The sequence below is a fragment of the Agelaius tricolor genome, unplaced genomic scaffold (assembly GCF_023055355.1).
Source record: "Agelaius tricolor isolate 1412-34295 unplaced genomic scaffold, bAgeTri1.0.p SCAF_4, whole genome shotgun sequence".
Lineage (NCBI taxonomy): Eukaryota > Metazoa > Chordata > Aves > Passeriformes > Icteridae > Agelaius > Agelaius tricolor.
This window is the reverse complement of record NW_027269264.1, coordinates 44,205,841-44,233,642: the sequence shown is the minus strand read 5'-3', so window position 1 is coordinate 44,233,642 and position 27,802 is coordinate 44,205,841. Positions and strand designations below refer to the sequence as shown.

Sequence of the window (27,802 nt, the reverse complement as noted above, 5' to 3'; positions counted from 1 at the left end):
CAGATCTAACATTTTGCTGTAACTGCTGCCTTTCTGTTGAGTTTCTTGAATGTCAACTTTCCACAGAAATATTTTGCTCTTACTTTATAAGTTTTCATTAAAAATTAATTTTGTAGCTACTCAGAGTAGCAAAGATCAAATATTTTGAAAGAAGCAGTGCTTGTTTTAAATTAAGGGGGTTTTGTCAGTTATTCAGAGCTTGTGAATGAGCCTAGGCTGGTTTTTAAGGCAGATGCCTATTTGTGCAACCCCTTCTGACTTTTTGGAAAACCAGAATAAATATACACTTATGGCTGTAATACAGACTAATTAGTGTCACTTATTTCAGTTTAATAGCAACATTTGTGCATTGGGTTTTTGTTCTCAGGCTTCCGTTTAAGTTTCTTACTATAACATGCATTTTATAAGCTGCTTCCAGGTAGGTGTCATAGGATTTATTCAATACTTGGGTTCTTGTCTTCTTTCTGCATGCTTTTCCTTTTTTTTCTTCTGTCTTTTTTCATCTACTTTTTGTGGGCTGCTTTTAGCTCAGCATAATAACATATGCAGTAACTGAAAGTACAGGAATATTTAAATGTTGTATGAGGGGTTGAGCAGTGTAAGTCTCAAGGTGAGGATTCTGCAACTGTCTCGTGACAAACTCCGTTGAAACATGTACCATAATGTATAATCCATCTCACCTTTCCAAAATTGCACTGGCTCTGCAGGACCATCAAGACTTAGCAATTATTTAAATAAACTGAGACAGTGTGATTTGCTCTATAATCGAGAATTGTACCTAAGTAAAGGGTAACATTTCACAATGTCACTCTTGTTGCTATAACAGAAGCAGCTATCTGTACAGCAAAAATATGGGAATAATTACAAAGACTTTCTGATCCCAATTTGAATTGCATTCAAGAAAAGTATTCAACTTTGGGATATAATTTAGTCATCAGTTAGTCATAAACATTCATTTTTCCCTCTTCAGATACTGCTTTACCATTGAAATCTGATCAAACATACAGTTTGTCTTTTAACTCAACTGATTTTGTTTTATATAAGTACACTACTGAAAATGAACCAAAGCTGGTTAGTTTTCCTTCACATATCAATATTGCACATTATTTGCTTTAAAATTGGCTTTTGCATTTACTTTTTGGCCTGATATTTTCTGATTCTAGTCCTATCATTTAGTCTCTGTTTCCTTAAACTATATCAGTATACCCTTGGACATTTCTTAAGTTGAAAAACTTAGTAAAATACAATCCATAACATATCAAATTTAGAAGACCTGTAAGACAGCATATTGCATTGGTAAAGTAAAATCACAAATAGAAAAATCTCACCATTTCTTTATATTACTGTTGAGAGTGTCTTGGACTTCTGTGAACAATAAAAAACATGTACAGTTGATATTTGTCCAGAGGCATTGGGATCTAACAGTTTCTACCCTAGGAAGATCCACTCTTGGTATGATGCTGAAAAGCTGGATCTCAAAAATGCAGGGAAATTCAAACATCCTTCAGAAATGGTCTACTAAGAACAAACGTATGCTTATTGATGATTACTAATATTCACTGTATTTGGGCCTGCCAGGACTAGTGCAAAAGACCTGTGGTAACCTCTGTAAAACAACCTTGAAGACATGTTCTGAGGCAATTTCTTGGAAAAAATTTAAATATTCTGAACAAAACTGGTAAACCACATGGGATGTGAAACAAGGCTGCAAACATTAACTGCAGTGGGAAATTAAGGAGTAGCTTTCTTCCCAAAACTAAACTGGATTTTGTTTTTTTCTGTCTTAGACTTGTGTAATTCCATTTTACCTGCTGATATTGATTCATGCAGCAGTACAACCAGCACTAAATAGAGAGGAGTTTTTCACTGACACAGAACAATTTCCTGAAGTAAAACTTCAAATCATCACTCCAGGAGGGTCTCACATGACTCATCCTCACAGTTTTTTGTATTCATTGTTTTAAAGACAAGTCAAACCCTCTTGAACTCATCATGTTTTTTTCTTCACCTGTAAACGGAGTGAATTAATCCCTTAATCTCATGTCCCTCAATGTGCCAAAAATGTAGTTTTAGTCAATTTATATAATTACAGCTTGCAGGTTTTTATGAGGAGATGGTGTGATTATAACATTATTGTTTGTACCTGTCTGAGTAGCAAACTCTTACTGTGCAGGGGTAGATGGAATCATCACAGTTCTGAGAGTGTATCAGGAAAATCTGGCTAAGTGCACACAAGTGGTCTGTGACTTGTTTTAAGACCAATTTGCTCTTACTAAGGCACTGTAGCAAAATCACAACTTCTGGCCCTAATGGTGCGTTTGTTGACATTTACAAAGTAGCAGAGGATACTGAAAGAAAACTCAAGAGAGCGTGGAAAGGTGGGCAGGAAGGGAGGTGACGCATGTTTACTGTAGGAGACAAGTTCTGCAGTACCTGCCTTCAGGGTTTCCAAAATTACAGGGTCTCTAGAGCAGGCAAGGTGTATCTCGTAATACCCAGTGCCAATGAATAGCACATACATCAGTGACTAACCACCTGCATCTGGAAAACTGATACAAATGGAGCTTTCTAACTGGCTGGCACTTAGTGTGTTCTTTAATGTGTGTCTGACACATTGAAGCAAATTGTTGATGGCAGGATTTTCTGAGTAACCATTTGGGATTTAGGAAGTATTCTTCCTTCCAACTATCTGAGCTCAGTTGAAGCAAACCTCTCTGCTGCTCCTGTTTCTTCCCTGCAAAAAGCAGTAATTTTGGGGAGATGATGTGTAATTGTTTAATGATAACTTGAATGAGGGCAATTGCAAAAGTCTTCATGTATTGTGTGTAAAATGTTCATAACCTCCTGACTTTAACTGCATATTGGAGAGCTCCTAGAGGAGAAGGAAGTGTGTTACTATAAATGGTATGTAAGACTGTTTCCTGACTGACCTCTATTTCTTTGATTGTTTTAAAGGCTCATTAGATCTTCCCTTATTGATAGTGCCTATTAATCTTTTGTTAATCTAAATAAAGCATGAAAACTTTATCTGTATTCCTTTTGCATGAATGGGACTCAGGGGAATGGAACCCTCCTTGGCATAGTATTGTTAAAAGTCTATGCTTTTATCAGAAATGAAGTCTTCTTAGGCATGCTAAAGACTACAGTAATTCAAAAGACCTAGGTTGGTCTTCAGTTAACTTGACTGTTTGGGCTTGGTTTCTTTCCTGTCAGGAAATGTCTGTATTTTCAAATTTTAAAAATCTCATCTTCCCTCTAAACACCTCCTGTAGTCATTTGAAAAGATGGAAGATGGAAAACAAGCCTGATGGGAAAGTCTCATTCTTTAATAGCCACCAAACTTCAAGAATATCTCAGGAGCCTTTATTTAAAGTACTGTAAAATACTTCAAGTATTCTGTCTGTGAGCCTTCCCTATGTAAGCTCTGAAGCTGAGGGCTGACAGCACTGGATTCTGAGAAAGACAAAACAGGTGCCAGAGAATGTCAAGTTCAGCAGAGGATACATAATGTAAATAAATAATTTTTGGCAGTCTGTCAAAAAAAAAAAAAAAGAAATCCTCTATAAATCTGCCCAGTGTGATTTTGAAAATGACTGTTTTGTCCAAATCTCCTCTGCGGTAGTAAAATAAGGATTAGTCTGGAGGCTTACTTCTGGCCAGCCAGTGCCATAGAGATGATCAGAAGATCTTTTAGGTTCAGAGCCAGATGACAGAAATAAAAGCTGAAGGAAGATATGTATTATTCCCTTAAGCCCAACTCACTTCTTAGTCATGAACGTCCCCCATTTGTAAGTTCTCTGGTGTTTTGTTCCTCCTAGTGCTGAATTGCCAGTACTTCTGGGGATGGGGGATGTGTTTTTCCACTGCTGGCTTAATTCCATCAGTCTAACATCATTGACATGAGCTCTTCTCTTGTTTGGTATTTACATCATCCTGAATTTCAGATAAAGTCAAGATGCATCCAGCTCAGCAACTTTCCCATTTTGGGAAGAACTTCGAATACTCCCTGTTTGTAATTTACAGCTGTGTCACATACATTTCCTTTCATGTGCAGGAATCCAGCTGGGATCCAAAGCACATGTGTCAAGTCATGGCTGTGAGAACTGCTTGGTACTCTGATTTCTTGGTTGGGGTTTTTTCAAAAAAAAAGTTGTTTGTAAATTAGCAGGACTTCTAAATTATCTATCACAATATTGGCTTCATTTCTGACCATTAGGAGGTGGAGATTGTTGCTTTATAAATACGATTAAAAGGACAATCGTAGTAGGACTACTAGAACTTTGCTTAAGAGGAGACAGAACTGTTGTCACAGTGTTTTTCCTTTTGAAACCTACTAAAAAAACTTTCTTATAAAAGCAAAAGCCCTGCAAAACTGCAAAGACTTATGTACTTGTTAGGTTTGAAGGTAAAAGGAGAAAACAATTATTTTATTCTTCTTGGGTTTGATTTTTAAATTTCACTTTGAAGCTCGAAACTCATAGTTCATGATTCACTGCAATAATAAAGCTCTGAATTATGGAATGAATAAACATTCTGGTCACAGTAATAAAACAGACACTTAAAAAAGCACAAGAGAAATATGGCACAATAGAATATTCTAAAATACTCAATTCAGTTTTCTTTGGGATCCAAAAGAAAGTGTTAGGGTCTAGAGCTGCAAAAAGAGTGAAAATACCATATAAATCCCTGTATACTTCACAGTCTGTCTAAAGATGAAATTGGGTGGTTGTCATGATGAAGAATTGTGAAGAATCACTACACTTGCAGTCTTCAAAAAGTTTTCAATCATCACTGCCACAGAAATCCTTGGACTCCTTTGAGAACTCAGCTTCTGTTGAGTGCCTGTGGCCCTGCTTGCCAAGGATGTTTTTTGTAGTAGCACTTCTCAGGGAATGGCTCAGTAATGGAGTTATGGAATTTCACGCCAGGTGAAGGTAACAAATGACCCTCCTAGTAATAGCCTCCATATCTTTTTTATCTCCATAGCTTTTAAATTGCTATACGGTGACTGTAACAGGGAACTTCCCTCTGGACTAAGGAACAAATTGTTGCTGCCTTTTTGGAATGCCCTTCAAAGATATTCAGATAATTATTCTCTGGATAGATCTGGATTTTTTGCTTCGCTTGAATAAAAGCCAAATTTTACTGCTTCAAATGGAGATGGTTTAAAATCTCCGTAGAGTACAAGGTAGGATTTTCCTGCCATGTATGAAAGAGATACTGCAAATATACCAGACAGCCATTGTTTTGAAGAATGGTTAAAATCTGCAGAAGTCAGAAATAACTTGAAAGTTTAACAGTGGAAAGTACAAGAATTTAGAGATTAACTCTGATCTCCCAAAAGCAGTGTGAATTAAAAGTACTGAATGTCAAGAACAAGGCCAGATTGGGGGCCATATTTCTGTGAGTTACTTCATTCAAGTGTAGCAAGGGTGTGGATAGGAAATAAACAAGAAATATCAGGACACATTTCTGCATAACCAGCACTGTTTTGGTGATGTTTCGGACACAGTGTCATTGTCATCTTACCCATGGAGTTTGGGATATAATATCACTGTTAGTGCTTGGCTGCATCTTGGCGGTGAATGAAACCTGGCAAACTCACAGCCCTGCTTTCATGGAGCACTGATTGTATTAGACCTGATGTCTGACACTTAGATTTGTGAGGAAGACCTCAGTCTTTCTGTTGTGCAGAACTGCATTATTCTGCAGCAGTCCTTAAACAGGTTTGCTGTGTCAGTGCTTGCTTGTCTCTTTTCACACTGCCCTTGCAACCACCTGCTTTCTCCTCCAGTCTGTTGCCTTAGTATCTCTCTTGGGTGATCCCAGGTGCATGCAGTTTCTGCTCTACCTTATCAGGGTATGCATGTGCCAGACCCAAAGTTGTTGTCTTCACTGTTTGAACTGAGTAACAGTGACTGCAGGCTTACATCAGCTCATGTGTTTCATTTGTAGTTTTTCAATGTTATGCTTGTTCTGCCTTACCTCAAGTCTTTTGCTGCCCTTACTTACCTTCCTGTCATAACCAGTTATGCTTTCTTGTGCTTTTCTTTCCAAACATGTGATTTTCTCATTCTTCTTTTCACCTGTGTCTTTGTTCTCCTTTTTCTTTTTCTCCCTGTTTTGGCTCCATTTGTCTACTCCCACTGCTCTACTTCCCACTACTCTACTTCCTTTTTTAAAACAGTTTCTGTATTGTTCTCAGGCTGGCACTTGTGCTGTTTGCTTTCCTAACACCACTGCACAGTCATTTGCTGCTGCCAGGTTTTGCAAGATGTGCCCCACAGTACCCTGCCCACCATGGGCTCCATGCCCCAGCCACCTCCACCAGGCTCTGGGGCTCAAGGCTTGGTCCCCCCTTATCCCCTGGTCAGACCAAGACCTGGCTACCCTTACCCAATGCCAGTAGCCACTGCAGTGCAGTCAAACTGCCCCATCTGCACAGTTTCTTGTTTATAGGAAGGGAGCTAATGTTAAAACAAGGGAAGTAAGTTGCAACATTTAGGCAGGAGCATTAAGATGTGCCCTAGAGTGACTTTTCATTGTTTTGTCAAGTTGCAGTTCTTACACCTGACAATCTTACTCCCCATGTCCTCTGAGTACTCTCTTAGAGTTTGGGAAGGTGTTAGGTCCTGGATTGGGAATGCCAAGTTGAACTTAGCTTCTCTTTCTGAAAAGCTTGTCTTTCTGGTGCTGGTTCTGGGCACCAATCTCAGCAAGGATAACCCCTCATTGCTGCATGGTGGGGAGCAATGCATTTGGTCTTAGACAGCTGTTGACTTTGAAGTGGGCTTCAGAATAGAAATTGCTAGTACATATGCAGGAGAAAGAAGGATATTGAAAATTTTTATCAGTACTGAAAAATTTGTTTGCACTGAGAAGGGCATGGAGGACCTTTTGTGGTGTTTGCTAATTGCACATTCTGTTTGACCACAGGACCTCATTTGTGCTTCCATATTTCCTTACTTAATCTTCCACATAATGCTAGTCAATACTGAACATCTCCAGCAATGGCTGTAACAGATAAAAGCATTACACTTTTTTTTTTTTGTACATAATTTCTTGAAAAGGTCATTTCAATTTCAGTTACAACTACGTAAGCAATTAAGAGAGAATTGAAAATGGGTTTGTTACATTAACTGCCTTTCATTTACAATTACCATGATCTTTGGCTTTGCTTCTCTTTATTTGTCATATATGAAGGCAAGCCAGTAGACAGTGATTACCTGAAACTGAAATCCCTTGATTCCACCACTGCACGTGGGAGGGCATGATTTGGAAAGCACATACCAAGTACCATGGGACATGGCACATGTGCACATCCACTCTCCTCCCTGTACTTTCTCATGGGCAATGGTACTGAGTAATGCTGTGTGATTGTTTTTTCCCTCAGTCCTGAGCTTTATTTACTTCGTTTGTGTGTACTACCCTTACATGTGTGAGCCACATTGATTTCTGTTCTGTGGATGCTTAATAGCATAGAAAGTGTGGGAAACCAACACAGCTGTTAGACTTCTATGCTATGGAATAAGCTCAGTTTCTCCTGGCTTTTGTGCTTTTAACCACATCAGACTCACTAGACTAAAGATAGAAGAAGTTTTTTTCTGAAAGATCAGCCAGCATAGTTATCTGCTTTGCAGGGATGCCTACATAATGTATTTTGAGGTAGCAGTCACCAAATTAATGTCCAATGCAGACGTAAACATCCCACTTTCATTCTTCTAAGAAAAACACCTGTATTTATCATGAACTATTAAAATATTTAGACTTACTTCATGGGCATAGTATTCTCTTACACAGCATTTCCATTTTGTCTTCACTGTGATGCAGCATATCAGAGTTACTAAGTTTTGCTTTCTTTCTGTCAAGTATTTTGTACAAAAGGATTGGATTTATTACTGATATTTTAAAAAAAAATTATTATTTTCCACAAAAAAATGTTCTAGAACTTGTTGGTCCTTTATGGGTCCTTTTTACTTAGGGCAAAAACTGAGTCAGATTAGCAAGCAGCCTGCTGAAGAGGTGACCTGGTTGTTGTCTCCCTGTACTGCATCTCCTGCTCTCTATATAGGATGTGTGACAATTTATTAGTACTAGATTGTACCTATTCAACATATCATCCACTGACACCAAATGTGGTTCATTTTACTGCCTAATTTAAACAAATTAGAATTTCCTGGTAGCACAGAAATCAACTGGCTCTTATTAATTAAATGACCCAACCTTTGATGAGCCTGGTGGATTCAGGAGCAGGAGCTAATTGACAGAGCATTTACTGCCAATGTACAAATTTGAGCTACAGGAAATAGCACTCCAGCTCTTCATAGCTGTTTTCAGTGTTAACTGTAATGAATTCCCTTCATCGTATTGCCATTTCCACCTTTCTGTATTGCGCTCTAGCAGTGACACATTGTATGTGCTTTGAGAATGGATTATATTAAGAGATGTGCTGTTGCATAAGGTTTTTGTTATCAATGATTTGCATATTGGGGCATGTTATTCTTCTGTGAGTTTAACTTTGCTGTAGGTTTGACTGGTACAGGAAGTTCTGATAACGGATAAGTCTACTTGGAGCTTCTAAAATTCACAACTAGAAACACCTCATTTTGTTCAGCAAAAGTGCAGCCCCTTTTATCATTTTGTGTTTTGTTAGCTTGATTTTTATCAGTCATATGCTTATTATTATTTCACCTACCAAAGTCCTACACCAATAAGTGGGATATTTCTGTACAATTTGTGTACTCCTCCACTGTTGTCCCTGCAGAAGTGCTAGAGGTCTGGTGGCAGTAGGACTTTCTCCAAGATGATGATAAACTGTTTTGCTACACCCTGGTTACATATGTCAGTTCTTTAGTCTTCCACACTTCCAGCTCCTTTTAAAGTTATATTTTATTAGAGGGACTTTTAAGGAAGGGCGGGAAGGGAAAGAAAAGGAAAATATAAAAGTAAATTCAGTCTCTAAAAGAATTAGCCTTCTGACACTTTTTTCCCATGTTTTTTTCCTGTTGAAATGGCATATTTGGTCAAGCCATTATCTTGAGTAAAGCGAGTGGTTTTATTAATGACAGTTTGACTGGAACTTACTGGTTTAGATAGGAAATGAGCAAGTGTACATCCATGCTTTGTTTTGCTCTTCTTTGTTTTTCTCTTCTAGTCTATTTAAAATCTTGGTTTGACAGCCTTTACTTTCAGTGCCCTGCTGTCTTTATGCCTAAATGCATTCAGCTGAGCTATTGCTTACAGTTATCACATTCTGGGACAGTTTGTTCAGATGGAGCTCACAGAGGGTGCACAATGCTGATAATTGACTTGTGTGGGAAACAAGGAATTCATGAGCTCTACCCCAGGAATGCCAAGCCTTACACAAGTTAATATGCTAAAGTTTTCTTCAGTCAGTCACGAAATCTGCGGCTGGAAACTTGACACAGAAACTGGAAATGTTTATCATAAGATAGTATTTCTTTCAAATAGTCATAAAATAAAAATATATGTATTCATATAAACTGGTTAACCAGGACTACTGAATCCCAAACAAAAATACTGCCTGTTCAAAAATTCTTGGGACTGTTGATGGAACATCTATGAGAGAAAGAATTAATGGTCCTGTCATGATGAAGTGGAAAAGAGAGACTTGGGGATACATTCTTCTGAAGTTAGGATGTAAGAGACCAAGTCTTAATCTGTATTCTGTATTGCTAATCCTCTCCATTGTAAATGATGCCATTCTGGTTGTGCTGTTTTCCTAAAAGAGTTTGTACATCTGAAAGTGTGCATGAAGCTGGTAAATTCCAGATAATTGATTAGTAAGACATGGTAGAGCCTATATCTAAGATTCTGCTGGACCTCTCAAGATCTAAGTGAAGTTTGATTCAATTCAGTTCATTTCATCATGTGAAAAAATGACAGTGTGACTTTATTTACCCCTACAGATGAGAACATAGTCTGCATGGTCTGTAAATATTATATGTTCTAGCTATAAATACAGATATAAATACATCAACAGAAATACTCTAATTTAGTAGAGTTTTCCAATATATCATTTTCTCAAATTCTTAATGTGTTGCAGTAAAAATAGCTATATTTGCATGTAGCTGAGGATAGAAACAGGAAAAGCCATAGCATGTACTTCCTTGCACACTATCTGTTTATAGAAGAAGGGAGAGACATGTGTCTTCTTGATTATAGGTATTATGTAATTTTATTCATGTCTTTGAAGTAAAAGCAGAAAATATAATTCATTTTTCTTGTTCTGTTTTTAAACATTTTTTTCCTTTGTTTTGCTTTTATAAAGTAATTTGATTTTCAATTAAATAAGAAAATTCAAATTTGAAAGCTGGGACACTTGCACTTTTAAAAGTTATAAATACAACTCTGTTCTTGAATCTTTTATCCTGTTTTGTTTTGGATTTATGTTACAACGATTTGCAGTTTCGTGATCATGTGCTGTTTCTAACAAAGACATCTACAGCATGGAAATTGTTTGACAAATGATGTAAAACTATGTAAAAGCTCAAGTCAACATCAATCCCAGAAGCATTTTGAAGTTTTGCCAAAGCTGTCAAACACTAAATATCACACTAAAAAAAATCAGACACAATAGTAAAAATGTTCTGTTTCAATATTTTCTGGAAAAAGAACAGTACCATTTTTTTTTCCTTTGCAGCAACAGTTCATTTCAATATTTGTTTCAGTTTTAAACTGAAACTTATTTAAAGTTGAGCGAAATAGAACATGCTGGCTAAGAAAAAAAGACAGTTTTTTAAATCTTTCCAATCAAAGTTCAGTTATTTTAGGGTGGCAAGATGAATTCTCAATGCTTTGGGGAGGCAGGAAAGGGAAGGGGAGGGCAGAGAGGTTTAATCTAACCAGCTTGTGAAATCTATTTACAGACATGTTCTCAGGCCTTGTTCATTGTCCACAGTGTAAAATCAGACAATTTTATGGGATGAGCAAAACAGAAATTCATAATACTCATGTATTAGCTAGTGCCTGATATGGATGCTTGGTGGTGTGTAATGTAAAGTACACAATTTAAACCATTGAGCCTGAGAAATACAGATTGCTCAGGCATGGAGTGGCTGTGTCTGTCTGAGCCATAAATGAAGGAGTCAGCGTTCATGAAGGCCACAATATCCTCTTGTGTAGCAGGAAGTGCCTAGTGCTTGTGGATGACTGTATCTGACTTTGAAGGTAAATGTCTTGTATCAAGTATTATCCCAGAATCACAGAATAGTTTGGGCTGGAAGACACCTGTAAAGATCCTCTAGCCCAGCCCACCTGCAATCACCCAGGCTGTCTTCAACTAGACCAGGATGCTCAGAGTCCTGTCTAACCTAGTCTTGGATGTTTCCTGGGTGGGGCACCCACCACTTCTCTGGGCAATCTGTTCCAGTGTTTCACCACCCTGACATTAACATATTTCTTCTTTATTGTCTTGTCTGAAATTCTGATATTCACAGCTGCCAAAAGCTTCGCAAAGAACTTTGCATGCAGGGTTGAGGAGCACCATGTTATTCTCTTTTCAGTGATCATTTCACCACTCATAAATACCTGACTAACATCTACATCTTAAATGCTTAAATGCATTTTGGAGAAATTTTCTTAAATAAATGATCATATTCCCAGATGGTCTGTGAAGAGAGGTAGACAATTCCATGTACTTTCTCTGAAAGCTTTTCAGGCCAAATAGGGAACACTGGCAATTAGAACCTTCAAAATCAGGGAAAAGTTAAGGCTTGGCTTTGGAAGCAGTGAATCATACCTGCAACTTTTGCATTTATACTTCTCACAACAGTTGATGTGGCTGACTTATTGCAGCAGTCATTTTATGAGCTTTCATTGTTTCGGTTTTGACAAAGAATAGAAATGGGCATGTGGCAGAACATGCCCATGCTTAGAAGTCCCCTTATCTCCCTCAGAACAGGGTTATATCCACACAGCATTGTGCACACAAACCTGAGCTCAGCTCAAGGTAGCTTCCGTCATGAGCAGGCATCATGAAATGCATCAGCTGGGTATGTGCTAAGCTGTGGTGAGTCTGTGTAAGCTCTGCAGTACCACACCTTCTTCAAAGCAAATGAAGTGCTAATTCAGGTGTATCTGTACTGAACTAACCAAACTGGGGACAGCCAGCTAGTCCAAAGGCAGTGAGTCCACTGTGCTCAGCCTTGGTGTGACCTCCCTGTGTGCCGTATTGGGCCCTGCAGTTTAAAGAAGATTTGAATGTCCTTGTTTCCATCCTGAGGAGGGAAACAAAGCTGGTAAGAGCGGTAGTGACAGGACATGTGGGTATGTTTCAAAACTACACCTGAGGGATTTGGACTGGACATTAGGACAAGCTTCTTTAAGTGGTCAAACTCTGGAACAGGCGTCCTAGAGAGGTGGTTGATGCCCCAAGTCTGCCAGTGTTTAAGAGGCATTTGGACAGTGCCCTTAATAACAGGCTTTAACCTTAGGCTAGCCCTAAAGTGGTTAGGCAGTTGGACTGGATGATTGTTTTAGGTCCCTTCCATCTGAAACAGACTTTTCCGTTCAGTTACAGCTGTAGGGCTGGCAAATCCCTATGCCTAGTGTCAAGCTGTGATTATATTCACTTCTACACAGTACAAAAGAGAGCTCGATGCATCTTTCGAATTTATGGCTTCTATGTCCCTCTACATGTATGCATGTAAGAATTTAAATCTTGCCTCATTGTACATAAGGGATTGGAAGAAAAGTTAATTATTCATTAAAGGTGCTGTTTCATTTTAACAGCAGGTTATCCGGGGTTTGGATTTGTTTAATGTGTATCCTTCTGTCCCCTGCTTTTTTTTTCTGACAGACCTCTTGCAGTGGCCACAAATCAGAAAATGCAGATCACCTGAAATGGAGACATTTTCATGTTTTTGGACTGCTGGAAATCTTTATAACCTCACTGTTCCAAGAATACTACAGCTGTTGTACAAGAAGAGGTAATAAAAGCTGAAAAAGGAAAAGAGAAAAGTAATTTTTTTGGCATGCTTGTTAGGTTGCTACTGTTAATTTTTTGCTGTGATATAAGCCATATTGTTTTTAAGGGTATAAACCCATGTTTTAAGTACATTTTTTCCAATGTTAGATTTTATTGGTAGTTATTGGGCAATTTGCAGCAACAAGCATTATGTGACAGATAATTAAACACCATTCTTACTAAATTTAGGTCCAGGTTGCAGAATCCAAAACTGAACACTATATAGCTTGGGTAAGGATTTTTTAATAGGCAACTTCAGTTTATTCTTTATCCATCTAACCTGCAACACTGAGATTCCTTATATGTGTGCACAAATGTGGAGGTTGGATACAGGCCCTTTCAAATTTTTATTAAAGTTTTATGAAGTCCCCGTTGATCAATTGATGTGATAAAATCTGAATGTACAGGTCAGGGAAAAAGACTGCTCTGATACTGGGATAATGTTCCATTGAGTCCTGTTCAATTATGATTCAGCTCCACTTTAAGCTTTTTTAAATTTCAGGTTGCTACAATGATTAGGCTGAAAAAGGACATAGACATTACCAGTAATGGCTATTAAGGAAATAGGCCTTTTGTTCACAGGAATAGGAGGATGTGCATTTCTGTTCCCTTTAATGAACAGGGTTTTGATCTTTTTGATCTACAGATGCTTTTTGATGATGGTTATGATACATTTGCATATCAGACTTAAGCCTAATAGCAAGGTTGGCTTTCTTAGTTACTCTGAGACATCTCAGAAATCATAGGAACATAGAATAACAGAATCATAAAATGCTTTGGGTTAGAAGGCACCTTAAAGTTTAGCTATTTTCCAGGCCACTAAGTACCTGAGTACCTAAACCAGTTATGCAGGTTTCTTCAACAGTGGTTTCATTGTAAATCACCCTCAATACTGACATGTTTTTATCCCTTTCATAAATTTTACAACTTATCAGTACTGTGTCTAATAACATCTGTAATTTGTACTTTGTAAGGTCTGTAAATCTCTCTCTCATGAATATTGCATTTTTGTTGTCATTCTAGTAATGAGGAAGACTGGAAAGAATGCCCTGATTATATCACTTCAGGACAAAATAGCTGTTACTTCAATGCATCCTACACCTCTGTGTGGACACCATATTGTGTTCAACTTGCCAGTAAAAATGAAGTATATGACAAAAAATGTTTCAGTGTTGATGAAATAGGTATGCTTCCATTATGTATCTTACCTCTATAAGCTTTTGTATTACTTAGGCTGTATTTAAATATTGCCTCTCAGAAAAGTCAGTACCTAAAATATATGATCCATGGGAAGGGATTTGATTTTGTAACACTTTAATGTAATCCACACCAGAAAATACTGCCTAGATTGGAAGAAGGCTTGAAGGATAAAAGCAAATATGTGATTTCTTTTTCTAAATCCCAGTGGTCTCTCAAATGTGTGCATGCTCAAATGAGCTTGTCTTTGCTTTCACTTTGAGTCCTTTCTAATGGATACTACATCTCCTTGTAGAGCAAAGTTGGCATTAAAACCTTGATCCTGCAAAACTCTGGAAGCCAAACACTATTTTTTCCTGAATCAACTGTAATCTAAAGGATCAGGATGTCTTGTATTTCTAAGCTAGGATTTATATTTATGGCAGTATGAATCTTGACTGCCTGGGACTTGACAGATGTTATTGCTTGCTCAGAGTGGTAGTGTACCACCATTAACTGCATATCCAGATAATTTATTCCTACAGGTAATTAGAGTACCCAATGCTCTCTTTTATTCAGCTGAGCATTCATTCTTAATCTTCTTTATTGGTTGGTTGGGTGAGATTTATGCAGAACCTATCTACTGCCAATTGGCAGAGTGCCTTCTTGTTATGGTTAATATAATACTTTTTAAGTCCTGAAATAATTTATCAGTATGTAGTAAGAATGGTCATTTCACATTGAAAACTGGCTGTTTTATTCCAAATACTCTGTTTAAACAGTACTACCTGATCCCCCTGTCCACCTTAACTGGACTCTGCTAAATACTAGCCAAACTGGGATCCATGGGGATATCCAGGTAAGATGGGATCCACCACCAACAGCAGATGTTCGGAAGGGATGGATTACTCTGGAATATGAATTGCAGTACAAAGAAGTTAATGAGACAAAATGGAAGGAGGTATGAAACAAATATTTATTATACATTAGTCATAGTGCAGTGCAGGCTTGTTCTATCCCTAACACTCTTGTACCACTTTGAAAAACCTGTTTGTAATTGCTAATTAGACAATGCCTTGTATCTTAAATTATATACCTGCATTTTTTCTGACATTTTCTAGCAAATACTGTAACTTTATATGTCAAGATAGTTGACAGGCAGGGTAATGAAAACCCAGAAACCCCTGTGTTAGATTAGTAAGTATAGGAAGAGTCAGATATATGCAAGTGTTTTCAAGGATAAAATATTTGTCTATTCTTTTCTTAAGCTTCAACTATTTAAACAGTGCATGATGTTTCAGTAGTCTGAACAAGAATATCGCCATGTCATTCCAGATTCTTCAGAGTGCCTGTAAATTTTAATACTTATAATTTAGATGATGGATGGGTGGGAGGGAGGGAAGGAAGGAAGGAAGGAAGGAAGGAAGGAAGGAAGGAAGGAAGGAAGGAAGGAAGGAAGGAAGGAAGGAAGGAAGGAAGGAAGGAAGGAAGGAAGGAAGGAAGGAACTTTGAGTTACAATTTAAAATTTGATACAATAAGCAAATAAAAATAATGCAACATAGGTAAGACTTACAGATTTCATACCAGACATCAAGGGGAAGTTTTGGGATAGTCTGTGAAAATATAAAATAATACATTACAAATATTTTAAGTTTACTTTTTGAAAATCACTTAACTTCTCATGTAGTTAGTTTTTCTATTACAGGTAAGAGATTGTGCCCATCTTACCTGAATGCATAGGCTAAATTCCAGTGTGTCATGGCATATTTGCATATGGAGAGCTCTTTTTCAATTCAGTAAGAACATCATGTCAGAGGAGAATCCTTTCTTTGCTTTCTTATTAATATGAACTGATTTAATTGGCAGAAAAAAACCCAGATAATACTGTTACAAATTTGTCATTAACTAAAAAAGGAAAATTCAAACAATTTGAACCTAGCCAGATTTACCAGTTGAAACGTAGTCAAACTGGTTTGCTTGCCTTCACCTGTGAAAGACCTTGGCTTACTCCTCACTTCTGGTCCTTCTCAGTGTTAGCATTTTCTCTTTAACCTAGTGTTTATTAACAAGTCTACAGCCAAACAGGCCTATAATGTCTGTAAAAATTTTTCCTAATAATTCTCTGTCTTTCTATCTATACTGGTTTAAAATATTAGCCTCTTAATATATATATACTTAATATTTTAGCCTCTATTTTAAAGCCAGTTAAATGTGTTAAGTTTAGGCAGTGAATCAATAATCTTTAAGAAGCTGAAAATCTGCAAATGTTCAAAAGCAGAATACAGGTATGTCTCTAAAAATGCACATTTTAATGGTTTTTTTAGTACGAGTTTTGATATCATTCATATAAATGCCCTAATTAAGCTTTGTTCTTGCTCCAGTACTGTCAATAATCCCAGAATGCTTTGAGAATAGTTCTTCTCAGGAGAGCAAAGATTTGAAGATCAGTGTTCTTTCTGAACACAGATAAGGAATTCCTGATTGTGATACTTGCCTCAAGAGACAAAGTATTATAGATTATTTTGGACTTAACCTGTGTATAGTGGAAGGTTTTGTAAGCCTTTCATTTTAGGAATATAAACATGGCATAATTCACTGAGACACTATGAGAGCACAAAAGACAAATTTCTGAACAAAATCGTGGTCTGGCCTAGGACAAGAGCAAATTCTGAATGACAGCATTGAAGCAATGCTACAATTTCACTCTTTGGATTCCTTGCTACAAATGCCTTCTCTAATGAGTGTTGAAGCACATTAAGACATAAATATCTGCTTATACATGGTCAAGTTATACATGTCTACTTATTACTGTTTTTTTACACAAAAGGATAATTCTTGACTGCTTAAATATACCATAATGCTTTGTACATATAAGTAATAAAAAAATTAATTTATAGTACTTATTATGGTACTAAGTCCCTCCTTACTGAGATTTGTTTGTAATTTTTCTATATTTTTGGGGATGATTCATTGCTTTTTCATGCATAGCCTTTATTATTTTCTCAATATATTTACTACTTGAAAATAAATAATTTCTAAATTGAAAGAAGATTAAACATTAATTATTAAGTGTTAAAACAGGAAAATATGGTGATAAGAGGACCAAAATTATTTTCTGAGAAACGTTCTAAATGAATAAAATTCACCCTGACATAATGGGTGTTCATGAGACCTTTTATGATGTCTCTCTCATATGGCTTTTACTTGAATTAATCTATGACAAATGCTGTTTGTTCATCTATTCACTTCTTGCTGAACTTTTCCCACTCCATCCAGGAGCCTTTCATAAAGGCTCTGATGTATTCTTCTTGGCTTTTTCCAAGTAACACCATTATTTGGGATGGATGTAAACTTATCTGTAAAACTTCAGTGAACTATTTCTTTGTGGCTTAATACCATGAAATAAGTATATATTAAATACCCTTCCCAATGGTTTCCAAATGGATATTCTTCACATATTAAAAACATGGGTGATGTACAGCAATGGTTCTCCACAATTCTCAACTCCTAGGAGAGAAAAGCAGCCTGTCTCCTCCAAAATCTGACTGGTTGATTGTAAGAACATTGGAGTCAGGAGTCACCAGGGATCAGACAACTCCAGAGATCATACCTACCAACAAATATTGTCTCAAGTTGAGGTTATGCAGCTATGGAGATTATAGGACTGTGTTGTTGAAGCTTCCTTCAAATTCCCAAAGGCTGCTGTTTTCCAGATTTTTTAAGATTTAGCCATGATGCTTTTTTTCTGGTATCTATTTGATTCTAAAGTAAAAGTAGAATATAATATCTGCCAAATGGATTTCTATTTTGAGCACATTTTCTTTATTTTGTATACTATTGTAGGGTTATTGGAATGAAAATGCATATAGAGGTATAATAGAAAAAGGCAGAAATTTTACTTATTAAGACCTCTAATGTGATTTCCTAAACATTTTCATATTTAGCAGTATCTAAGTATGTTTCAGCTAATATAGAAGTTTCAAAGACCACAATCTGATGCCAGCTGTCACACAGTCTCCATTATCACATTTTGTATATAGCTGAAGATTTTGGAGGCCTATACATTGTTCTCCAAATAAAAACATTTATAACACGCAATATGTTTAGTTATAACCATTAAATTCATAGTGGAGATTGCAGTAGTTTTAGAACTCCCGTGTTATTTTAACAGCATTTTTGGCATTCTGCAATCAGTAATGTTGTGTTATAACAGTAAAAAGTATTTACAACCTGAAAGATCAGTGAAAGATGTTCACACCACCTACTTATGGTGTGTAACTGGGGGAAGCTGCCTTTCTTCATTGACTGTATCTACAGAGCTTGGATTCTCTGCTTTTGGTCCCCTGAATCACAGAAATGCCTGATGACTACTAAGTTGACAGTAAATGGTGTTAATGTTCTCTGAACTCTTCTTGTGCTATCCTCAAAATGCCCAGTAGCAAAAATGCCTTCAGAAATCAAGCGGCAGTGTAAAATTTCCAGTACAACTCAAACAAATAAATCACAGTTCTGTCTTTACAGTTAAAACCCAGGCTCTCAACAATGGTTCCACTGTACTCTCTGAAGACAGCAAGAGATTATGAGATACGAATCCGATCAAGACAACGAACTTCTGAAAAATTCGGGGAGTTCAGTGAAATCCTCTATGTGTCATTTTCTCAAATAGGCATTGGATGTGATCATTGTACAGAAGGTAAATAAGCAAAGCATTTTTATAGCTTTAACTCTTGTCTTTTCAATGATGGAGGATGGTTTCAACCATGTTTAATGATTGAATACAGAGGTATTCCAGCCTACTACATGAGAATCATTTGGGGAGATTGAGAATGTTCAAGTTCCTTATACAAGTTCAAGTTCAGAAGTAAATTCAGCAAGACTGTTTCACAGATCATCAGAGATCAAAAATACAAATAGCTTTAAGAATCAGAAGTAACTGCTATTGCACATCTCATGGAGTCTAAACCAGAATTAAATCTTGTACTTCATCATCTAAAATGAGCACCTCAGTTGGGAAGAGAAGAATTGTGATTTCTTGCAATACTGTTGGCTAAGTTTTTTTCTAGAATTCTGTGCTTTTCTAATCATCCTGATACACTATCGAAGACAGTGAGTATTTTTCTCATTCTTGCTTATGACTAGTACTCATTTTCAAGTGCTGTTAAAGACAAGAAAAATCAGCCATTGAGAATCACATATTTCTATTGAAGGAATGAGACAGTGCCTTTTCCAGACGTTCTCAGGTCTGAGCTACTAAATTAAGTCTTCAAAATGTGAGTTCCTTAACAAGTAATTTTAACAAGCTTCTTCACATCATTTTCCAGGTTATTAGTGAAGGTGTTATATAAAACAACCTGTTACTCTTATCTTTCAAAATCTGGCTATATTCTCCTTTTTAGTTCTTCCTATTATTAGTTCTCATTTCTAATTTATAGGAACAGTTAATGTTCTGTACATGTGTCATTTTTTTATTAAACTTATCCATATTAAGTGGTCATGGTTTTTATATGAATAACATTAAAATACTTGGAAAATCTAAGGCCATCCTAAGGCCAGTTTTCTTCAGTCACTACAACTCAGATTCTCCAAGGTGATCCTAATCCACATACCTCACACAGCAGCAGTGAGCTGATTTGATTGAGAATTTATTTTTACTTCTTTTGTATGTCACTTTCAGGAACACAGAATTAAACTTTAGATACGTTTCATGTATTAATAATTAAAAGTCTTCTAATACAATGTTCTAACTTCTTGAAGGAGCTGGACATTTGCTGGTCTCACTGATGTGACAATGAGCTATTCAAATACAGACCTGTTTAACACAGACATATCCATATAGGACTTTAGTGATGCCTGAAAGCATGTCTTGTCAAAATCTGAGCTGGGAACACAGAGCTCAAACTCATACCTGAATTTTTTATTTTGTTTTTTCTCTGAAAGGTCATTTTTGTTCATATATAGAGTTTTAAAGCTTTCTGTCCAGTGTTCCTTGGCCCAAAAGCTAAGAGTGAAATTTCTTCAGGAAATTTTAAATTATGAAAAAATGAGGAAAATCTAAGACTAAAGCTAGAAAAAATTTCTCTGTGCTTTGTAATTCACAATGTAATATTAAGAATAATGGAGTTGCTAGTATTTAAGAGATAAAACATTTCATTTATCAGCATTGTTCTTCATTTCTATTAAATTGCATTTCTCAATTAGTTTCTAAATTCTTTGTAGCCACCTGCAAGGTAAATAAAAGGGTTTTTTTTTTTTCAGTTGATTCAGTTGGTTCACAAAATAATTAATGTTCAACCTTTAGAAAGAGAAGTGGTATGTTTTTTGACACCACCATACCTTATTTTTTGTGAGAGAAAAATAGTTTGCTTGTGATTTTGTGTGCTATTAGTAATGTTCTCTCAGCTTGAATGAACAAGTATTAGCATGGTCTGTGGCATTACATGCCTCAGGACTACTGATACCATGTTCCAAGCAGGCAGAATGTTCCTCATGGCTGCTTTTGCCATAGACATTATCTTTATTAAGATCTTGTTTAGATTTATGAAAGCAGTCTGGTTTAGCAAGGAGTCTCAGTGGACTCATAAATGCATGGAAACTGCTGAGACCGAAAGTTGCCATGGATTAGGAATGATACTTCCCAATTCAGTGCCGTGACTGAGGCTCTCCCAAACCACACCCTTATCACTCAGTCCCTCTTCCCCTTTCTGCTCCAGTGGGAAGGAGTTGAAACTGATAACACAAAAAGTGAAGATCACGGGTCAAGATACAAGCGGTTTACTGGAAACAGCAATGAGATAAGAAAACAAACAGTAAAAGCAGCAATATTAATAGCAAAAGTATACAAAAGAAAGGGGGGTTCACACCCTCTGAGTGAGAGATGCTCACAGAGACAACAAGCAATGTCAGACAATGCCACCACATTTTTCAACCAGAAGTTACACCCTTCTTCTTGGAAGGCAGGGAGTCCCTTTGTCTGCCCCTGGCCGTGACATGAGGTGGTATCCAGGAACCTCCAAGTGCTGGCCAGAGCTAGGACAAAAAGCACATTTTTATTTCTGCTTAACATAGAACTTTTACATTTGAGTAAGAAGCATTTTCATCAGTTTTTACCACTTTGGAATCCTCAAGTGGTGGAAGACAAGGCTGAAGTTAAAGATGTGACTTTCCTGCTTATATGTTCATGTTTTGTTCTTTCAGAAGTTGAGTTTCCATGGTTCTTAGTTGTTGTCTTTGGAGTGTGTGGGCTGGCTGTAACAGTGATCTCAATCATGCTGTCTAAACAACCAAGGTAGAGACTTTTTATTTGTTGGATTTTATGTACCTATAGCTTTAAAAAAAGGGAAAAAAAAGATTTTTCAATTATTTAAAATATGGGGGACAAGTAACCATTTTGAGCATTTTTGTCTATTCTTGTAAATTACGTATCACTGGGATTAGTATGTATGGGGCCTTCAGCATGGGGAATCTGATTATCTTGATCTTCCTCTTTCACTGCAGTACATTCTATTCTGCAGAATTTACATGATTGATTTACTTACGCTTTGAACTGTTTTTTTAGTTCACTCAAATTTTGAACATACTATTTTTTATTCACATGCTGTTCAAAAGTTTAATACAAACCTATGTCTATATATTTGATTTTGTTCTTAGACCATTCCACTAAACTCTACTTCTTGAAGCCACGGGAAAGAGATTGATTCATAGGGCAATGTTTGGTCTCTGTGGATAAAGTGCAGTTTCTGTAGATAACAGGAATAAAATGAAACTAAGCACAGAATTGCATTGATTGTAAAAAATATGAAATGGTGTCATATACAAAAATGAAAGAATGAAACATAAATAAAAATAACAGGTCTTAAAATTAATTAATCCCCTAATATGTGTTTTCAGGGATAGGTTTTGGCAGAATTCAACTTGGATGTCATATCAGTACTGTTGTACACTATGGAGCAACACCATGGTCAAGACCCAGTGCACACATGGGTGTTGGCAGTGGTCTTGTGTATACACTTTAAAAATGAACACTGAGTAGCTTTGCACATACCAAAAAATGGTGAAATTTCATTTCACATACTGAAATTAAAACAATTTGGTGCATTTGGAGCAGATTTAAAAAAAAATTTTCACTAGGCAGTAATTTTTTTATTTAGGCAAGCTCTATACTTTGACAGAGTTTAATTTCAGGAAGCCATTCCCTGCAATAGCATCCCAATCCCAGATTTAAGAGCAAGGCTCCTGATACAATTCATGACAAAAGCTTGATGTGTCAGAATGGAGCAATGTGCATGTAGCACCAGGAGCTAAGGTCAGCACACTGAACAAAAGGTGGCTCAGTCTCAGAAAATCCTCAAGTCTGAAGCATATCCCTAATCAGAGTTTATAAATATCTTCCATGCTAATCATGAATGCTGGAGGAAGCTTTTCTCCACTGAGGACTTCATGTGGAAAGTTTTTCTGGACTGCAGGTGTGCGCCCTTTCCTCAAGCTTGAGCATTTAGTGGTGAAATGGCAATGTATTCTGCAGAGAAGCAGCCTGCATAGGTTTTCCATAATGCAAAATATCCAGGCTTGGTTTCCTTCTGATTCTGAAAGATGCCAATTCATATTTTCCTCAGTTATGATCTCACAGGCTCTGAGCGAGTCTCTGTAGGACAGATGCCATAGGTTTAGGTCATTAGAGTTGAGAGATGAAAGCTTGAATTATGCTAGGCTAAGAAAGGAGCAGAGCACAGTTCTCCCTCCCAAATGTCTTCTCCAGGCAGTGAGTGGTAAAATTCTTTGTCTGTTTCATTAGAAGCGATGCCCAGTCCTGTCAGAATACCTGATTTGTGGATTCAACTGTAAAGCACAAGTCCGAACCCTGAAAACCCAACCAGTTTACACTGCCTCTCCAGAGATTAGGTGGAAAATTACTGTATTTCTGGCTCTCACTAGGCTTTCTGGGCAGAACACTGAGGATCTGCTCAAAACCAGAAACATCTGAGGAATTTGGACATGCCATGGTTAAGCCAAAGGTGCCTAGATTTCTCTCAAGGCACTCTTTAAGACATCTGCGACCCTCTCTGGACCTCACCAATGTCCCTAAAAAGGCAGCAAAATTAATATCTGGATTTGTATTTACCATTTTCCATACCTTACTTTCTAAAATAGGCAATTAACCCAGTATAAAGAGAATTTTGAATTTTCCTTTTGTTCATCTGTTTGCAAAAGAAGCAGAGAGGTAACATGGAGGAAACAGGCATGACCAGACCAGCTACTGTTGGATTATGATTAAGGGAAAATCATCCTTCTATTAGAACTGGGGGGGGTGAGAGGGGCAGAGGGAGTGGTTTGGTTTGGAGGGTTTTTTTGTCCCCTAAAAATAAGGAATGCACTTTATGAAGGATTAGAATAATATGTATTTCCACAGCCTGCAAATGCCCAAGGAAGTTAATGGACCTTTCTCCACAAGGGTAACCCACTGCCTTAATTACAAATTATTTTATTATTTGTTGCACTAATAATTCAAGAAGCAGAACTGTCATAGAGATGGCAAAATGCTAGCCTAAAGTTTTGCAGATGTTTTTCAGTTTTATTTATTAGTTCTAAAGTAATTCACTCTTTCTACCAATTCCCATTTTCTGTTCCCCTATTTAAATTTATTGGGCATATGCAAGGCTACTGTATCCCTGAAAAAAAATTGGAAAGGTCACCACATACTTAGGTTTGTATCAGGTTGCATTGAAAGTATGTATAAAGGGAATGTATTGACAGAGCTCTAGGAATTTACTCTCTTTCTATACAGCATTGAATTGTCAAAGACCAGACTCCAAAATGGATTCCCACATAAATTTAAGTGATTTCCAAAATGAAGCTTGCAGAGAATTTGTTTCTTAATTTGCAATGAGAGAAAATATTCTTTCCTTAGGAGTATTTGAAATTTTATTTTCAAACATTTAAGTTTTGAAGTCATTAAATATAAATACAATGTAAGCCTGTCTTCTTTCTAACTTCCTCAAAAAAGACCACTGTCAATTAAAAGCCTTTTTTTTTTTCAGGTTAAAAATGCTTATTTTTCCTCCTGTGCCAGTTCCAAAGATTAAAGGGATTGACCCAGATCTTTTGAAGGTAATATCAAACTCTAAAATCTCCAGTGAAAATCTTTGTAGTAGTAGAAGATGACAACTGTTGTCCCAGGCAGAAAAATTTTGTAGAAGAAAATTCTAACATTTGGGGAGTTGCCATAGAATTAGTTTGCATAAAATAGTTCTTAATCCCTTTGCAATTATTACATAACTACATCTTTGCATAAGTCATCTTTACATAAGTCAACATTATAAAAAGGACAAGCATTTCTATTACTTCCTTTATAAAATTCTTTTTTATTTGCCTTGTAGAAAGGAAAGCTAGATGAAGTGAATTCCATCTTAGCCTGCCATGACAACTACAAGACACAGCTCTACATTGATGACTTGTGGGTTGAGTTTATTGAGTTGGACATTGAAGACCCTGATGAAAAGACCAGAGCCTCAGACACTGACAGGCTCCTGAGTGAAGATCATCTGAAATCTCACAGCTCCTTGGGAGCGAAGGATGATGATTCTGGACGGGCCAGTTGTTGTGAACCAGATATTCCAGAGACAGACTTCAGCGCAAGCGACACGTGTGATGCCACCTCTGATAGTGATCAGTTCAAAAAGGCTACTGAAAAAGAAGAGGATCTCTTGTGCCTTAACGGGCAAGATAATGATGAGTCACTTCCAAGCCTTGCCAACACAGACCTGCAACGCCAGCACAGGAGTACTCAGTCTGAAAACAGCCACCTGTGGGCACCCTTTGGAGACAGCGTTGAGTCACCCCGTCCGTCAGTCCATACCCAGATAAGCAACCAGAATTCACTGGCAAGTACTGACTTTTACGCTCAAGTGAGTGATATTACTCCAGCAGGCAGGGTTGTACTTTCACCAGGGCAGAAATCCAAGCTGGGGAGAGCACAGTGTGAAGGCTGCACAGAACAAAACTTCACCATGGACAACACCTATTTCTGTGAGGCAGATGTGAAAAAATGCATTGCTGTGACTTCCCACGAAGAGAATGAGCCACGTGTTCAGGAACAAGGCTATAATGAAGACGGTTACTTCACCACAGAGAGCCTTGCCACGACTGTTGCCAATCTTGGAGCTTCAACAGCAGCACCCCCAAGTTCAGAGATGCCTGTGGCAGACTATACGTCGATCCACATCGTTCAGTCTCCACAAGGCCTTGTGCTCAATGCCACCGCGCTGCCGGTGCCAGACAAGGAATTCAACGTGTCTTGTGGCTATGTGAGCGCAGACCAGCTGAATAAAATCATGCCATAGCTCTTTTTTTCACTAGGTGTGTGTCGTGTTTCACAGCAGAGAGTCAGTTTCGGGCTTGTATGCTGAAACCAAAATGAAGTCTAAAAGTTTTTCGTGGTTCCTATAATTTTATCTGAAATGTTGCAGCGTAAAATATACATCAAAATATTCCTATTGTGTTCTGTAAATATTATCTATGAATTTGTCTTGAGGCTGTTTTGTCTTTTCTTGTGGGTGTTGATTTTTGTGAAATTAAACATTGAAATTACTGTTTAATGTAGAGTAAATTGTGCATTTTGATAAAGCTAAAAATCAGGTGGTGTGAAGTGTAAGAATTTAGGAATAAACTGCTGTTGGCAGAGATCTTTATATCAATAGTTGGGAACTGATCATATAGGTGAAAACACCAAAGTAGCTTGACTAAATAACACATCTATTTTGATTTCTCTAAATTAGTAAAATATATTTTAATACTTTGGTCGTAAAACCATAAATTTTTTCTATTACACCAAATATTGTTGTTCAATTATGGTGACCCATTTAAGTAATGTAATTGCTGCAGTCCTAAAAAGGAGTTTTCTGTTTTTTAAAATTTTGTTCACTGCTAAAAGAATAATAGGTTTTTACAGAGCCATTTTATACCTCCAAAGAAACCTATATAAAATTTTGGAATATTGTAGAAACTTAAAAGTAACTGATTCTATTACTTTCTTATGGGAACTGTTATAGAAATATACATACAATTTAAAGTTCTATGTAAAATTTTAAAATATACAGCATACTTGGGGAAATTATTCTGTTCCTCATCAGATTCTAGTTAATGGTAATAATAATACACTTTTTATAAACAAAATCTTGTTGAGCACAGTATTAAACACTGTGCAACTAAATTTTCACTGAATATTTTTGAGAACACTTGAATAAGCTCTGATAAATTAGCAGCATAGTATCTTCATATTTGACCAACTTCTGAAGCCCTTCCAGAGCCAAAGGTATCATTATTACATTTATTAGTCAGTGCCACATCAAGTCTTTATTAAAAAAAAATAAATTAAGGACTTCAGAAGTTAGCCAGCAGTTAATTTTTAAATATATAACAGGATTAAAATACTTCAGTGGAACAAGGGGATCAAGTGCAGTATTGTTCAAACATGGTGTTCGGTTTTGCAGCCTAACAGCATCTCCTCTGACTGTGTTAGGCACACTTTCAGAAGGAAAGGAGAGACAACTGTAACTCGGAGGGAAAGCTCTCTTTGTTCTTGCACATGTTAAGAACCTGACAGAGCTTTGCAATTAACTCTTATTGTTTCAGGAGTTACCTTCCTAAGCCATGGTTTCATCACAGCAGGGTACTTCTTAGAAGGCAAATAGGAACATTAATTTCTTTACTCTGACCTGAAGAGAAGTGTATGATGTGCAACAAATTCAGGTCTTGCTTATGATGTCTCCAACTGATCTCACTGATGCTCTTTTTGTGACCAAGTGCTACACAACTGGGCCCAACTACTGGGTGGGATTTTTAAGTTTAGCACGTACTTTATGGTAAATGTGCATTAGATATTCTGCTAATTTGCTGCTATAATTTTCTAACAGCTGCATTATTTAGTTTCATATAAAATTTCATAGATGGTAGACACTAATGCAAGTAATGCCTATGTGTGTGTTTGAAAGAAGTTTCTTACTCTGTTTCTATTGCCAAAAATAGTTAAATACCTCAGTCAAACTCAGAATGTCATTTTGGTACTTTACTGGTCACACAAACCATGATATGCCGGTCAGAAGATGTGTCTTTCAGTTTCTATTTAACTTTCTCTATGTTAGTGTTTTGTTTGTTTTTCTCAAAGTTTAATAAATGTATTGTCTTTGATCTGTCTGGACACAATGTGGTTTTTTGCAGCTAATTAATTTTTTTAAATGGAAAATAGAGTTTTTTATTAGGAGAAAACAAGTATTTCTCATAGAATAAAGCATAAAGCCACTTTCCTTAGAATAGAAACAATCCCTTCTTTAACCAGTGTTTTCACTAATGGATGTGTATGGAGCCAAAGGACGTATTGCACCCAGAGCTGGCCAAGATGTGCTGCCAGTTTAGCTGACCCATTTACATGCTGCTGGACCATCCTGTGATGGGCAGGCTAGTCCCCAGCCTGTACTGGTGCATGGGTTTATTCTTCCCCTACTGCAGGACCCTGCAAATTTGCCTTTGTGGAACTTCATTAGGTTCCTCTCCACACAACTCTCCAGCCTGTCCAGGTCTCACACAGCTTCCTGAGTATCAACCACTCCTCCCAGCCCTGTGCCATCCTCAAACTTGTCCCTTCA

General features: G+C 37.0%; 1 protein-coding gene across 2 annotated transcripts in view; it reads left to right on the top strand.

The window, feature by feature from the left end:
• Positions 1 to 27,347, top strand: part of GHR (growth hormone receptor) — a 118,725-nt gene extending 91,378 nt beyond the window's left edge. For both annotated transcript variants that reach the window (XM_071425479.1, XM_071425480.1), the window contains 7 exons: positions 12,821 to 12,950; positions 14,012 to 14,172; positions 14,947 to 15,125; positions 18,687 to 18,858; positions 21,360 to 21,450; positions 24,200 to 24,269; positions 24,539 to 27,347. In XM_071425479.1, the coding sequence (XP_071281580.1) occupies positions 12,821 to 12,950; positions 14,012 to 14,172; positions 14,947 to 15,125; positions 18,687 to 18,858; positions 21,360 to 21,450; positions 24,200 to 24,269; positions 24,539 to 25,501 (1,766 nt within the window). In that variant the 3' untranslated portion in view covers positions 25,502 to 27,347. The remainder of the gene's footprint in view (positions 1 to 12,820; positions 12,951 to 14,011; positions 14,173 to 14,946; positions 15,126 to 18,686; positions 18,859 to 21,359; positions 21,451 to 24,199; positions 24,270 to 24,538) is intronic.
• The last annotated feature ends 455 nt before the right edge of the window (positions 27,348 to 27,802 follow it).